General features: G+C 41.1%; 1 protein-coding gene across 4 annotated transcripts in view; it reads right to left on the reverse strand.

Annotated features, from left to right (window-relative positions):
* NBAS (NBAS subunit of NRZ tethering complex) overlaps positions 1-16,071 on the reverse strand; it is a 313,374-nt gene that overhangs the window by 72,962 nt on the left and 224,341 nt on the right. For all 4 annotated transcript variants that reach the window (XM_032430100.1, XM_032430102.1, XM_032430101.1 and 1 more), the window contains 2 exons: positions 13,982-14,232; positions 12,621-12,955 (listed from right to left, as the gene is read on the reverse strand). In XM_032430100.1, coding sequence (XP_032285991.1) covers positions 12,621-12,955; positions 13,982-14,232 — 586 coding nt within the window. The remainder of the gene's footprint in view (positions 1-12,620; positions 12,956-13,981; positions 14,233-16,071) is intronic.

Raw genomic sequence — 16,071 nt, forward strand, 5'->3', positions numbered from 1 at the left:
AACTCCTAAAAGATTACAAAAGAAAAAATTCTAGATGACCTTGGATATGGCTGTGAGTTTTTAGATACAGCACCAAAGGCAAATTGGTGAAAAAACTGATTAAATTAAAATTGAAAACTTTCATTCTGCAAAGTTACACCAAATACACCAAGAATTCTTAAAACATTTTTAAAACAATTGATTAAAAATTGGGCCAAAGACCTTAACAGATACCTCACCAAAGAAGACATACAGATAGCAAGTAAGTACATAAAAAGATACTCCACATCATGTATCTTCAGGGAAATGCAAATTAAAACAACAACGACATACCACTCCATACCTACTAGAATCGTCAGAATGACTAAGATAGGGAACAGTGGCAACTTAAAATGCTGGCGAGGATGTGGAGCAACAAGAACTTTCATCCACTGCTGGTGGGAATGCAGAATGGCACGGGCAACTTAGGAGACAGCTGGGCAGTTTCTTACAAAATTAACCATACTCTTAACATACGCCAGTGGTCATGCTCCTTGGTATTTACTAAAAGGAGTTGAAAACTTCCATCCACATAAAAACCTGCACCTGAATGTTTATAGCAGCTTGGTTCAAAACTGCAAAACTTGGAGGTGACCAAGATGTCCTTTAACAGGTGAACGGGTATATAAACTGTGATATATCCAGACAATGGAATATTATTCAGCACCAAGAAGAGATAAACTATCAAGCCATGAAAAGACATGGAGGAAACTTCAATTCGTATTACTAAGTTTAAGAAGCCAATCTAAGGGGCGCCTGGGTGGCTCAGTCAGTTAAATGTCTGCCTTTGGCTCAGGTCATGATCTCGGGGTCCTGGGATAGAGGCCCATGTCAGGTTCCCTGCTCAGCAGGGAGTCTGCTTCTCCCTCTCCCTCTGTCCTCCCCCCCCCCCAAATTGTGTGTTCTTACTCTCAAATAAATAAAATCTTTTAAAAAAAAAAAAGAAGCCAATCTGAAAAGACCATATGGTGTACACTTCCAACCCTGTAACAGTCTAGAAAAGACAAAACTATGAAGACAGCAGAAAGATCTGTAGTTGCCAGGGGTTGAGGGTAGAGGGTGAATAGGCAGAGTACAGAAAACTTTTAGGGCAGTGAAAATATTCTGTATGATATTCTGATGATGGGTAGATGGATACATGTCATTATACATTGTCCACACCCTACAACATACGACACCACGAGTGAGACCTAAGGTAGACCATGGACGACAGGTGGTGATGCTATGTCAGTGTAGGTTCTTCAGTCGTCACAAATGTACCGTCTAATGAGGGATGTTGATAGTGGGGGAGGCTGTGCCTGGAGGGGCAAGTGGCATATGAGAAATCTCTGTACCTTCCTCTCAGTCTTGCTGTGAACGTAAAACTGCTCTTAAAAAACGATGAAGTCTTAAAAAACATATGAGTATACCACTTTCCACTCAGGAACAAGAGCTTCAGAAATGCAGTGCTTTCTGAGACAAATGTGGATTAGATACCCTTTCAATATAAAAAGTCATGATAATCGAAAGATTTGTATTCATTATTACAATATATACTCCAATAATTGAAGTTACACACCAGTTAATTAGAAACAAAGATACATGTAGTTTATTCGGCTTTAAAGTACAAATGTTATATACTGGATAAACTAAAATCCATTTTCTTATAGATAAAAAATATGTATGTATTATATTTTCAATTTTCAAACTCACGACCCCAAGACCAAGAGTCACATGCCCTTCTGACTGAACCAGCCAGGCACCCCTAACTTCAGTCCTTCTATAAAACCTTATTATAAAGCCTGTGAAGTCTCTAAAACCTTAGTATATGTAAAGGTATTGATAGGTAGAATTACGGTTCCCAAAGATGTCTATGTCCTAATCCTTGGAAACTGTGAATATACTCCTTACGTGGCAAAGAGACTATGCAGATATATTAATAGTACGGACCCTGAGATGGGATGATTATCCTACATTATCTACACAAGCTCCAGTCTCATCACATGGATCCTTAAATGTGAGAACCTTTCCTGGCTTCTGGTCAGAGAGGAACATGTGAAGACAGAAGGGTCAGAGAGAGGCTAATGCTGTTGGCTCTGAAGATGGGGGAAAGGAGCCTTAAGCCAAGGAATGAGGGCAGACAGCCTCCAGACATGGGAAAAGGCAAGGAAATGGATTTGCCCCAAAAGCCTTCAGAGTCCTCAGTTTATGTCCACCCCCATCTTAGCCCAGTGAAACCCTTGTCAGACTTCTAACCTATGGAAGCATAAGGCAATTTGTGTTCTTTAAGCCTAGTAGTAATCAGTCACAACAGCACTAGAAAACTAAAACACAGAGGGATTATTTTTTTTAAGGGGAACATAAACTGTCAAGGAAAAGATGAATAGAATTAAAACATATGGAATCCAGGTTATTTGAGAAATAAAGAAAAAATGGGGATGAAAAGTCTTGGGTGATACAAGGTATAATTTATTCCATTACCCAAAGAGCAGTCACGGGCAGGAGGAAGTGGCTCTATTTCTCTGTAGTTACAGAAAGGAGGGTGGATCAAAAAGGCAGATGAGAACTGCATGTAAGAGAGTAATGAACAGATGGATTCAACAAATGAATGGGTTGCCTCTGAACACATGAGTGGGCCCTGTCTAAGGGAGTAAAAGATTACCATTTGCTGAAGACCTCTAACGTGGAGTAGATAAGACTAGGATAACTCACTTCTGACCTTGAACAAAGTACTTAACATCTCACCTTTAGTTTACTCATTTCTAAACTGGGACATAATGCTACGTTGCAGGGCTTTTGTGATGATTATTAGAGATAAGGTAAAATGTCAAGCCAGGGCCTGGTACATAATAATAAACAACAAATGGTAGCTTTTATTCTCATTATTGTATAGCAGGGACAGTGATTTCTGTAGATGAGAGATAACATCTCAGGTCTTATAATTTATTATTATTAGCTTGACATCCATTTGGGTATGTGTGGGAGGGACCATTTTCTCCGACTCTGGAGTGCCTACCTTACCCATAAAGCAGAAGGTTCCCCTATGGGCCCCAAGAAATTAAGTTGTGCTTCGTTCCTTCAGTACTCAAGACAGGAGGAGTGACATCTGGTGCCACAGGGAGAAGAAACTGATGATGGGTGGCTAGTCCTTTTCCTTCCTGAGATCTGCCTGACAGGAGACTACACTTTTCTTCTGCTCTTCTCCTTCCCTACCCAAAGAGCAGTCACGGGCAGGAGGAAGTGGCTCTATTTCTCTTCCAGTGATAAACACTTGTGGGTCAGGCCCAGACTTTGGTTCCAGAGAAGTGTATCTATCCAATACATTCATGTGGTGACTGAGCATTTGAAATGTGACTAGTCTGAACTGATATGTGATTTAAATACACCCTGGATTTCAAAGAGCATTAAAAAAAAGAGAGAGAGAGAGAGATAAGTGTCTCATTAGTATTTTTATGTTGGGTAAATGTTGAAATGTTAATGAGGGCAATTTCACCTATTTTATTTTACTTTTCTTAATTTGGCTACTAGAAAATTTCAAATTCCACTTGGGGTTCATAATGAATTTCTACTGGGCAGCACTGATCTAGAGGCCACCTGTGGGGATGCCATGAATGGAAACCATGTTGGCAGGCAGCCCTTCTGAGAGAGCACGTAGGCTCTGCAGCTCTAACGTGCTCTTGGCCGAGCTGTCTGAAGTGTGGAGCACTACAGGGAGCACGGCAGAGCACTACAGGGAGCACCGCAGAGCACTACAGGGAGCACCGCAGAGCACTACAGAGCACTACAGGGAGCACTACAGAGCACCACCACGAACGCTGATGTGCAGAGTTGAGCCACAATCGCCACTCCAATTCGACCAAAAACAAAGCTCTTTTGATTTCCAACCACCTGATCTATCTCTTCACTGATCTTAACTTGAGAAGATGGGTTGTTATTTATTGCTCTTTCCCCATCAAACCCTAAAAACAGGATAGGAATACTTCCACTCTCACAAAGTAGCACCAACATAAAGTTCAGGGACAAGCACCAAGTAAAGGTCATGGTCCTCCCTAGGTCCTGAGGGGTACAGGTTTCAAAAACATCTACACTGATTGCAGTTGAGGGTGGTTTTCAACTAAAATGAATACGGGCATGAATGGCAAACTCCCCCAGGAAACTGCTTTCCGAGACACGTGGGACTCTGCAGCAAAGTGGCAGGGACAGCAGCTATGTGGCACTCAACTGAGAGAAGAAGGGCTCCAATGATGACGTGGAAATCAGGAAGGCAGAGTGACTACAGACAGGGACATGTAAAATAAATCCATCTCAGATAGGAGATAGCATGGACGGACAGATCTTCCTTCCCTCATGGAGAACACATGCCACAGTTAACCCCTTGATAGGAGACTTTCTCAGCCAATCTCTGGACAAATGGCTTGACCTGATATCCTGGCAAAGCTAAAGCCAGTGGGGTTTCCTGTGTCGACTGTCCTCCCCGGCGCCCCACGCACCACTGAGCCATGGGCTCTGCTCTCCAGCATTCTAGGAATGTGTGTTTGGAGTGAACTAAGACCAGAACTCTAGAACCTTGTTTTGCTCGGCTGTTTCAGGGCTGGCTAAGTTGCATGGCTATGGAGCTGATGCTGATATGACTTTTTTTTCCCTATTTTTAAAATAAGATGCATAAAAATTTGAGGTGGGATTAATTTAACTTCAGATTTGAGAAGCTATACTACTCAAGAGAAAGAAAGTGTATTTTGCTGAAGGAAGCTGCTTTTACCCAGACACCTAAGTCAGACCTCTCTGGCTAAGAAAGCAGGAACGAGGAAAAATCTGTGAGCCTTACCTCCATGAACTTATGAATTTTTTATTTTGATGTAACTGAACTACAAATAAAAGGGCAAAGAAGATTTTATTTTTAAGATGTCAATTTCTCCTCTGGGAATTTAAATGGGGACTAAAATTGCTGACCTATATTACTTGGCACATTTTCTACTCTCATTCAAGCTCTTGTTTAACTTCTGAGGAGTTTTAATTTTCAGTTGGGCAAAATCTGAGATAGGAAATAAAGAGTAAATTTTTAGCCTTGTCAGAAGAGTGTGCTCTTCCGCTCTATTTCGGAGCTTTCTGGAAGCTATGGCTTAATTGCCACCGTGGGTTTCAGACACTCGTACATATGAGGGGAATGGCTTCATCAAGTGGGAGCCCCGGGACCAGGATCTGACAGGCCCCAGACAGCTTTCTCCCCTTGGTGGCAAGAGCTTTTGTTATTAAGCCTATAGTCAGGTCAGGGAGCAAAAAGCCCACTGCCCACTCCTCGTCTTCCCATGACAGGGAGAAAAGTTCACTCCAGTCAACAGGAAGAGAACCACAGGAGGAACACCTGCGGCATCTCTCCCTCTGCTCCATAATCGTCCCCACAGGACGGGAGCCAACAGAAGCCCCGGGGAGTGTGGCTCTTCCTGTCCGCAGGCTGTGTCCACAGCATGCGCTCATTCTCCACTTCTTTCTAGAATGGCCTCTGGGGCAGCACTAATGAGTCAAGTTCCATGCGAGTGTAAAGGTGAAAGAGAGGCCACTGGGCCACAGACCCAGGCCACACTCTCCAACACCAGCTGTTCCAACTATAGTTATCAACATTTACTTATTGATGTTTTTGCTTTCACCTTTCTGAATTCTAAAAGTGGGTGTTAGTGAAGGAGGAGAGGAACATGATTAAGCATCACCCTCAAACACTACGGCAAACAGACCCCAGAAAAATCACCTTTCCTCTGATCTGATATCCTGGCCTAGGAACACAGAGTTGAGGGTCCCTTAGGAGACGCCCCCTTACTCCAAGCCCCTTCTCCTTTCCGATACGTCTCTCAGACATCTCCCAGGGAGCTCCCCACTAAGCTCGATTAACAGTAAAAGATAAATGTGCTAGCTAAAAAAAAATTATAAAAACTAAAATGTGAAGAAAGAAAAAAATACAGTGCACAGTTCACAAATTCAAAGGGTGGTGTAATGGCACAACCAGGCACACACTCCACCTTGCATTTTCAGTTTATAATATTTCCACATCTGGAAAGCTGATGAGAAATCAATCTGCTCTGGGGCACCTGGGTGGCTCAGCTGGTTAAGCATCTGACTCGATTTCAACTCAGGTCATGACCTCAGGGTTGAGACTGAGCCCCGAGTCAGGGCCTGCGCTGAGCGTGGAGCCTGCTGGAAATTCTCTCTCTCCCTCTGCCCCTCTCCCCAACTCTCTCCCTCTAAGAAAAAAAGACAAGATATTAATCTTTTTTAAGGAACTGAAAATTTAAGGTAATCCTTTATGCACTTACCAGAACATATTTTCATTATTCTTATTGATATTATAAATATTTAGGAAGCTGAAATGATCTCTCACATAGGCATCAAAGATAGCTGTAGTTTTGGAAACAATAACGTAGGACAGTGGTTCTCAGAGTGTGGGCCACAAACCACAAGAGTCCAAGACTCTTTCGAGCAGTCTGCTAAGTCAAAATTATTTTGAGGACACTTAAGACATTGTTTATCTTTTTTCACTGTATTGGCATTTACAGGTCGGTAAAAAAGCAACGGTGGATAAAACCGTGAGGACTTAGCACAGATCAAGGGAGTGGCACCAGACTGGACTAAGAGCCACTGTGTTCTTCGCTGGCAAATTTTCACTTAAGAATGTTCTTGATGAAGGAGTAAAAATGATTAATTTTATTAAATCTCAACCATTGAGTGAACGTTTTTTCAGATTCTGTATGAAGAACTGACATATACACACAAAGCACTTCACTGTATACCAAAGCGTAATAAGGAAAAAGCATTTGTGTGATGGTTTGAATTATGAGCTCAAGTAGCTGCTTTTTGCATGCATCACCATTTCTGTTTAAAAGTACAACTAATAGAAAACTCTGGTTATTTAGACTTGGATATTTGGCAGACATTTTCTCCAAAGTGAACAAAATGAGCCTGTCACTTGAAGGAAAACAATTCATAGTATTTGCTGCCACTGATAAAATTTGAGCCATCAAGCAAAAAATTAGAATTTTGGAAAACTCGTATCTACCACGGTGAGACTGAGAGCTTCCCAATACTTAAAGACTCATCTGCTGAGATGAGAGCTCATATTAATGCATGTGACTTTGTTGATATTGTATAATGCAATTTATCAACATTTGGATGATCTGCATAACTCAGTGGATCACTATTTTCCAAAGCTCTAATGCATTATATTACAAACCATACACGGGTAAAAGATCCATTCAAAGTGCAATATAGACCAGTGATTTTAATGTAACAGAGTACAAAGTGTTCAGTGATGTAGTTTTAGATTCCACATTGCAGCTGGCCTCTAAGAATCTACCACTTGTTGAGTTTCAGTGCAGTACCAAAGGGGAACACCCCAAGTTATGGGCTACTAAAGCACTTCTCCCTTTTTCAACCTGTGTAAGGCTGGATTTTCTTCATTTACTTAACCCAAACAGCAAAAACCTAATGCAGAAAAAAACACAAGAATCCAGCTGTGTTCTATTAAGCAAGACATGTAAATATAAAATAATGTCAGTCTTCCATTAATCCTTTTTCTTTGGAAATAGTTATTTTCCATTAAAATATGCTATTCATGTCAACCTATAACAGGTCTATTACTGATAGTTTTAAGTGAATTAAGTATTTCCAAAGTTTCCTGGTTTTAATTTCTAATATGATAAATATCAATAGATACAACCTTAATAAACAAAAGTTCTTTACGGTCTTCAATAATTTTTAAGAATGTTAAGGCACCCAGAGATCAAAAGGTTTTACAATCACCAATTTTCATAATAATTGTTTAAAAAACACTCGAGGAGTTCCTACTTCATACCGTACTAGGAACTGGAGAATTAGATAAAAGGTACCACCTCAAAGAATTTCTACTTTCATAAGGAGTGTAATTCTCAATTATAATAATTTTACTGTAAAGAAAAAAAAACATGTTGTGCACCTGGCTCGTTCAGTTGGTGGAGCACGCGACTCTTGACCTTGGGGTGGTGAGTTGGAGCCTCATGTTGGGTGTACAGCTTAAAAAGAAAATCTTCAAAAAAAATTTTTTTTAACTTTCTTAGGAATGTCTTTTACATCTTAATGTTGTCAGTGGCAACTAGTATTGTATATGGTACACAGCTAATGCCTAAACACTTAGTGATTCAGTCTGAAATCTACACAATATGCATTTGATTTGTGCATCAGAAAGTCCTGTATCATGCCATGCAACTAGGTAATATGCATTATCTAAACATTTTTACAGTGGTTTCAGACACTGATGGCTTATTATGGTGAAAAATGTGCTGCCATTCTTCGTTAAGAGATAATATTAGCACTGTGAAGACCCTGAAGTTACTGTTATATTGCAGCCTTTGATTAAGACAAACTTAGAAAATATATTTGATATTTATTTTATTTTTTTAAAGATTTTATTTATTTTATTTTGACAGAGAGAGAGAAAGACAGCGAGACAAGGAACATGAGCAGAGGAGTGGGAGAGGGAGAAGAAGGCTTCCTGCGGAGCAGGGAGCCCGACGTGGGGCTTGATCCCAGGACCCTGGGATCATGAACTGAGCCAAAGGCAGATGCTTAACGACTGAGCCACCCAGACACCCCTGATTTTTAGGTCATATGTTTTTTAAGACAAATTTACTCTTCCAGATTTTTATAGCAAATAATCTGGATAATAGGATAAGGAAGAAACAGTAGCTTATTTCAAGAAGTCATAATATGAAAAAGAGACTCCCTTATGCTGTTTCCATAGCTCTAGAAAGCAGAACCAAAAAGTGGAAACTATAAGAAGCCCAAAGAAAAATCCTTTATACACATAAACACACACACACACACACACACACACACACACACACACACACAAGGGGTAGTAGCTGGATTATCAATAGATATGATGCTTGAGGGTCAGAGGTCAGACTAGATAAGAGGTTCCAAATATTTTTCCCACTCTAACCCAAAGAAGACGGCCTGTTCCCATCAGAAACAAATGGTGGGAGCTGGAACAGAGGGCTCATGTGGGGTGGGCTGAGGGTGGTAAATGCCTATCCAATTCCAGGTTGAGAAGCACCAGGCAGGATGACAGAAGGCCTCTTCTAGTTCTATGATGCTCTGGGGCTTTTGAAGAAGGGTCCTAAGCAAACTCCTGGGGAGCATCTCATAGGTGAGAGGGGTATTTCCCGTGTCCTTACTTATGAACGCAGCTCTCCCGGCAACCAGAGTGCGTGGGGACCATGAAGGCTGGGATTAAGATGAAGGCTGAGATTGCACAGAAGTCCCCCTTATCTAACCACATCACATCTGAACCAAGCACATGGTGTTCTGACCTGAATTGTAGCTTCTTTGACCATTTTCCGGGATTTCTAACCCACTACCTTGCTCTCTGTCCCTTCTAAAAAATGTTTCTAATTGCTGAACTGGAAAAGATATAGGAAAGCAACTCTTATCTGACTCCACAAAAATGAAACAATTTCGATTTGGAGCAAATGCTCCAAACTTTAGACATTCATATTCTCCCTTCTGCATATTCAACACCTCAAATGTCATGCAAATTCAATCTCTGCCTACATGACATCATACCATGTTGTGAATATTTTCCTCAGAATTTCCACAAATTTTACTAATGCAAATGGCAACTGAATGACAATTATCCTGAAGGTAAAGGGCCTTCTCTGCTTTATTCCATCAGGGGATGGGTACTAAGAGCGGGCTTTACAGATACTCCTGTCTGAATTCTAGCATCTGAACAACGGCTTGCTGTTCTTGTTACACACTCTAGAATTAGCTTACCAGCTCTTTCCGTAAGTTCGGTTTTGAATTAAATGTGGGCATACATTTGAAAACTGCACCCTATATTTGAGTAGTATACACTTATTTTACATTTTTAATATCATGTAGGAGCTGTGGGAACATCTGGTGTTTTGCAAATTTGGCCAAATCCAGTTGCACTTCCTTTTCCAAATGTGTCCTCTGACATGTAAGGGTTGTATTTCAATTTGAATTTCTCTTGCTCTCACTCGCTCTAGCACAGTATTGTGTGATTTCAAGCAAGCCTTGTATCTAAACTTTTTATTTTTCCTCTCTCAATGGAAAATTAAAAGCTTGCCAATTAATAAAATGAGGGAAAACATAAAGCTAGACTAAAGATGTGAAATTAACTTTAAATGCCTCTGCCTCACTTTTCTATAGCTTACCTGGCTCCGTAGAAAACCATCTCTTGAGATAGTTTACTAGACAAGAGTACCTTGCTAAGGATTATACCATCTGAACTAAGAGAAAGCAATGCCACATAATTAACTGACTCGCTCTCTATTGGATCAGCCAGGCATCTTTTCCTCAGGAAAAATGCACCTATGTGCACAAACAACTGTGTCCTACATTCTCCGGTGGTGGGAGGATATCTGAAGGTATAAGTAAGAAACTAAGGTGATGAGAATGTGCTGTAACTGCAAACATCTGACTTAAAACATCATAAATAAAAACGAACACTCGTAGTGGATTCTACATCCAACTCTTAATCATGAGTCAATAACTGCTGCTGGAAAATCTAGAACTGTCTGTCCATGTCCACATACATGCTCACAATTAGCATATGGCCTTGGTCATGGAGCTAGTCTTTGTTGCTGCCCTCACATAAAATACTGAAAAGCTGCTTCAGCATAAGGGGAAGGAAACGGCCTTGGAGTGAAGGACCCTCTGTCTTCCTGGCTTCGCACCTCGTCTGTTTGCTTGTCTAGCCCCTGTAGCCAGTTCACGGTCCCACTTCTAGAGGCTTTTCCTTGGATTTCAACTCCCCAGTTGGTTCATTCCCTTCCCTCGATACATACTTCCTACATTGCTAATACACACACAGTCAGAACTGTGACCCTCTTCTCATTCTTGGGAGATTCAAAACCCGTGTTTGCTGGACTCTTATCTTTCCCCATATTTGCCAGATTCCTGCCTGGCCTTCTTCATTTAGACTCAGCCCTGCTCTGGACACATCCCATGAAAGCCTTCTCCACTGGACTGAACATCCTTGGGGCTCTCTGGTCTCTGCCCTCCCATAGTTCCTAGAATGGCTCCGGGCCCTTGACTCTAACTGCTTGTTCTGAGGCTCCTTAGATACACTACAGTTAAGAGCAAAGACCCTCGAAAAAAGCCTTCCTGACCTCAGGGTCTGGCTCCTCTATTATCAAACTAAGCTCATGGAGTCTCACTTTCCTCACCTGTCAAAATGGGAGTAATAATATTATCTGCACCACAGATAACTCGGCCACAAGGAGACAGAGGTCTAGCAGATTCCTCAGTCTAAACCACAGAACTATTAATTGGCAGGTTCAAAGTTCAAGGCAGGTTTACAGGACTCGAAACTTGTACTCTTTTCAAATATATGATGCTATCTCCCTTTGAAATCTTTAGTTTCTTCCTTAAAAACAACAGAAATGATCATCTCCTTTTCATAGCAGTGCTCATAGAATTTAAAACCAAGTTATTAACTGAAGTACTTGAGTTCTAATAATAAGGACGTGAAATCCTTCGTTATCCACAACTGTTGATCTAACAAGTTAGTTAGCACTAGAAATCCTGGGGCGCCTGGGTGGCTCAGTCAGTTAAGCATCTGCCTTCGGCTCAGGTCATGATCCCAGGGTCCTGGGATGGAGTTCCGCATCGGGCTCCCAGCTCAGTGGGGAGCCTGCTTCTCCCTCTTCCCCATGCTCATGCTCACTCTCTCTCTCAAATAAAGACTTTAAAAAAAAAAATAAAATTAAACAAAACAAAAAAAAACTAGAAATCCCCACAGATGTTTGAACCTCTACCTGTGCCAACCTCCAAATGAATGACTTGAATTCTTAGCCTTTACAGTAAATTTTCAAGATAATATTAGCCACAGTAAAAATTCTTGTGATAAGATACTGGGTGGACTTGCCGATCAACTTGGGGAAAGAGAAAGCAGCAGCAAAGCAGATGAAGAGGAAGTTCCAAAGGCAACAGAGCTCAGCAGCTGAGAGCAGAGGTAGGAGACTGTCTAGGACAGAGTGCCCTGTGGCCAAGCAGAGGGCAAGAAGGGGAGGAGAGGGACCCACAGTATTTACTCTGTGTGAAACTATACATTGTTAGAAGGATCCAGAACAAGATTTGGAGTCCAGTTAAAGGGGCTCAGACCTAAGCATGGAGCAGACATTAGAAAATGTCTACAGAGACTTTCATGGATAATTGTATCACCAAGCCATATACTACCACGTGGCATTCATGCGAAATTTTTTAAGTGCTCAATTTAACCACAGCTAAGTTGTCGGCTGCCTCTGAATGCAGGCACGGTGGGCTGAGTGCTGGAGGTGTTTCCCACTTATGAACTGCAAAGAACAGGATGGAATATTTACTATAAAATGACATAGGAGAACTGTAACATGTACAAAATGTACATGTAAATGAGAACAGTCGGAGTCTAATTTAGACGACTTGTACATCTGTGATAGAAGAAAATGATTTCCCAATTAGAATACCTCACGCTTAGCAAAAAAACTAAAACGTCAAACATGTAAGTATTCTCCATCTCGAGAAAGTAAATAAAAACAAACAATTTTCATTTCTTCTAAAGCATCCAATGCACTGTAAGCTATCTTTTCAGTTACCTTGGTCACAGCTTTTGCAGAAAACGTAATTGCATCCACCACAGTGATGAGGTCGCCCGGGGGGAGGCGATCAAAGTACTTCATGCAGACTTCATAGGCGTGGAGCCACTCTGGGGAGGACTCTGGGACGTGTTTAATGAGGTGAGGGTCTCCAGTCCAGAACAACTTCTGTAACCAGATGGTGTACAGAGAGCTCGAGGAAAGCATCCGCCCATCCTTTGCAGGGATTTTGGGAACAAGTTTGGAAATAGATAAGATATTTTGACTTGAAAGAACGGGCTCCAGTGCTTCCAGAGGATTCATGTTTTCATCTGTCAGCTTTTTGTAATTAAGACCTAATGGAAAGAAAAGAAAAAAAAACAGAGTAGGTTCATTCCAAGAGCTTTCACACACATCCATAGCCCTCTGTGTGGCTGGAGGGAAAAGTTCATCTCCCGGTTTACAGTGGACAGTCTGTCGATTACACAGGTCAGAAGACCTGAGCGCCAGTCTCGGCCTGCAGGGTCATGGGCCGTGGAGTCAACTCGTCCACGGACCGCCTCGAGGGGGCGCTGGAGGCATGGCGGCCCCGCTGCTTCTGGCCTGCAGGGCACCCACGGTTTCTTCCACCAGCCCACTCACCGCACTGCCTTCTGGTCACCTGATGTTCATCTGGCCTCCCCTCCACTACCCGAAGGCCCAAAGGCAGGGGTTGGATCTTACTCCTTTTCCTCTGTTTCTAATGGTCCAGTTTCTAATTCGGTTACTCAGTAAACCACTGATAAACGGAAGTAAATTCTCACGACTGTTATCAGTATCACATGAATATAGATTTTGAAGTGCCCTGTAAGTTATAAAGCACCACACAGACTGGAGAGGTATTAATATGTTGACTTCCTTAGTTATGAGCATAAAGAGACACGGATACCATCCTAAAGATTTCCACAATGTATCAAAGGTTCAAAGGCACTTATCTGAAGGGTTCCACACACACTTTAAACTTAGAGGCTCCAGTGAAGTGAAATTATGCCAGACTGCCAATTGTAAAGGGTCTCAGCCTTGTCCTTTATATAAGGCAAAATATAACCCCTGGGAGTAGGGAATAAACCTCTGGAGGATTAGTCAAAAACTTCGGATTTTAGTGCCAGGCCTACTCTAAGTTACTATGTGGCTTCCAATAGGTTTCTTACAGTTTCTTTGCTATTTAATTCCTTCAACAGTAAGTAAAGGAGCTGGAAAGATAATAACAAAAGTCAATTAGCGTTGTATCTTGTGGTTTCAGATCTATGCCAGCCACAATGCACAAACATGATTGTGTACAAAAAATTAATCCTTAGATTTGATTTAAAGAATGAGTTCGAGCAGGGAAATGATCATCTTACCTGAAGCAACCACCTTAAATTTCTTCAGCAGCCGAATGTGGGTTTCTGGTTTAATGGCATATTTCCCCAAATCCGCACAGCCACAGCTTTCCAGGAGAGAGAAATAATATAGCAACCTTTCGTGATCAAAGCCACCAATTGTGGGGTAAATATACTTGACCATGTGCTTGTGAAAGGCTTCTGGATCAGTCTTCAAAGTCTCAAAGAGATGAAGGGCTTGGGCTCGGTTTTCAATTTCTACTGTGGACAAACTGAAATTAGGGACAAAGAAATTGTGTTAAGATTTGGTCCCTTTATTGAACAATGTGCTCTTTTTTTTTTTTTTTTTTTAAATACTGGAGAAGAAAGTTTGCTTCCTACAAAGTCCCTTCTTCCTGCCAATCAAATTCAGTAAACCACCAGGAGGCAAGCAGTTTACATTAAGGGAAAGAGACGTGTTAAATGCCTACTATTATACAATTTTCTATCTCATGTGGGTCACGGCAACCCCGTGAAGTAGGCATGACTTCACATTCCTTCAGATGGGAGAGTCCCCCAATGCGTACCAGCCAGGAAATGAACCCAGACTTGTCAGCCTCCATGATGCATTATTTATTTATGTCATAAGAAGCATTTAAAATCTGAGCTTCATTATAGAAATGTAAACAACCTTATTATTTCAGGAATTTAGGAAATGGTGAGGGGAAGAAACAGCTCCAACTTTGAGGCATATAAGTTTCACATCCAAGAGCCCTGAATTGCTATTCCATAGACCCAAATTTGATACTATGTTCAAACAGAATTAAAATAGGTAAGAACAGATGCATGTGCTTTCACTTGAATTAATGAATGCCATTTGAATAAAACACGTATCTTGATCTTTTCATCCTGACTTAGATGCCTTTATACTATGATTAAAAAAAAAAGGTCACTTAAGTTTAAACTATTGAAAAAAATTTTAAGGAGTTTTGGTTGGCTGATCAGTTTTTATTGGGGTGGGGGGGAGACTTAATTTTAGTCTTGGCTTCACCCTGGACAGAATATAATGCCTCCAGTCCAGTGTAACACCGATGCCCCATGCAGAATAAATTTCAAACTCTAATTTTCAGAGTCCTTCAGGCAGCCCTCAGTTCTCCTAGAAATGCCGCGTTTCCAGGGCCCTCAGCAGTGGCAAACAACATATGTGGGGGCAGCTAGTGAGACTTCTGGCAGTATCAAAGTTAGATTACTTACAGTTGAAAAGCAACTCCTCTGGAATATGATACCCTATTTATTGGAACTCCCATTTTTAGAAAATGCCAAGACACGTTTTTGGTTTATGGAGATAAAGTTAATATAAATTATGTTTTAAAGTTTTTACAAGTGTGTGATAATACGTGGGATAACAGCAGCAATCCACAAAGTGAAAATACCAAGTAATTTTTTTAAAAAATGCTCTTTTAACCTGTCACTTCAAGAGAAATCCTGTTTTTCTGCTAAGACAAAATTCAAACATCTACATAAATATCCCTATCTATAAAAATGTCCCTGGTCTATAAAAATTTCCTTGGCTGCGTCCTCTGAGCATCCTTCTATTCTGGTACTCACAACATGCTTTAGCTTTTCATTACCTTCTGTGTCTCCCTTACTAGACTATAGATCACTCGATGGCAAAGATAATACCACATCTTCTTTATCTTTAGTTTCTCAGTTCCAAGCACTAGTGTGTGGTCAAAAGGAAACATTCAACATGTGTCTTCTGAATGCCAGATAGATGGGTGGATGAACAAAAACTTAAGCGTCCTCCATGGACCAGGCACTGTGCTCAGCACCGGGGAGGGCATAAAGGTTTACAACACAGAGCTCTCATCCAGTGGTTTGAAAATCTGGTTGAGCTATAAATACTTAAACAACAATGCAAAATAATGGTATGGATGGACAAAGGCCACACAATCATATTCCCATTAAGAGTGGGATCACTAAAGCTGTAACTTCAGAGGACATGGCTGTCAATGTTAACAGAAGGCTTAATGAAGGAAGTACTTGAGCTTGTCATTGTCAAAAGGCATGAAGCAAAATAATATCATAGAAGTATCAAGACAAGAAAGCACAAGGTCTGTGCAACAAACACG

Source organism: Phoca vitulina, unplaced genomic scaffold, assembly GCF_004348235.1.
Source record: "Phoca vitulina isolate PV1807 unplaced genomic scaffold, GSC_HSeal_1.0 scaffold42, whole genome shotgun sequence".
Taxonomy (NCBI): Eukaryota; Metazoa; Chordata; class Mammalia; order Carnivora; family Phocidae; genus Phoca; species Phoca vitulina.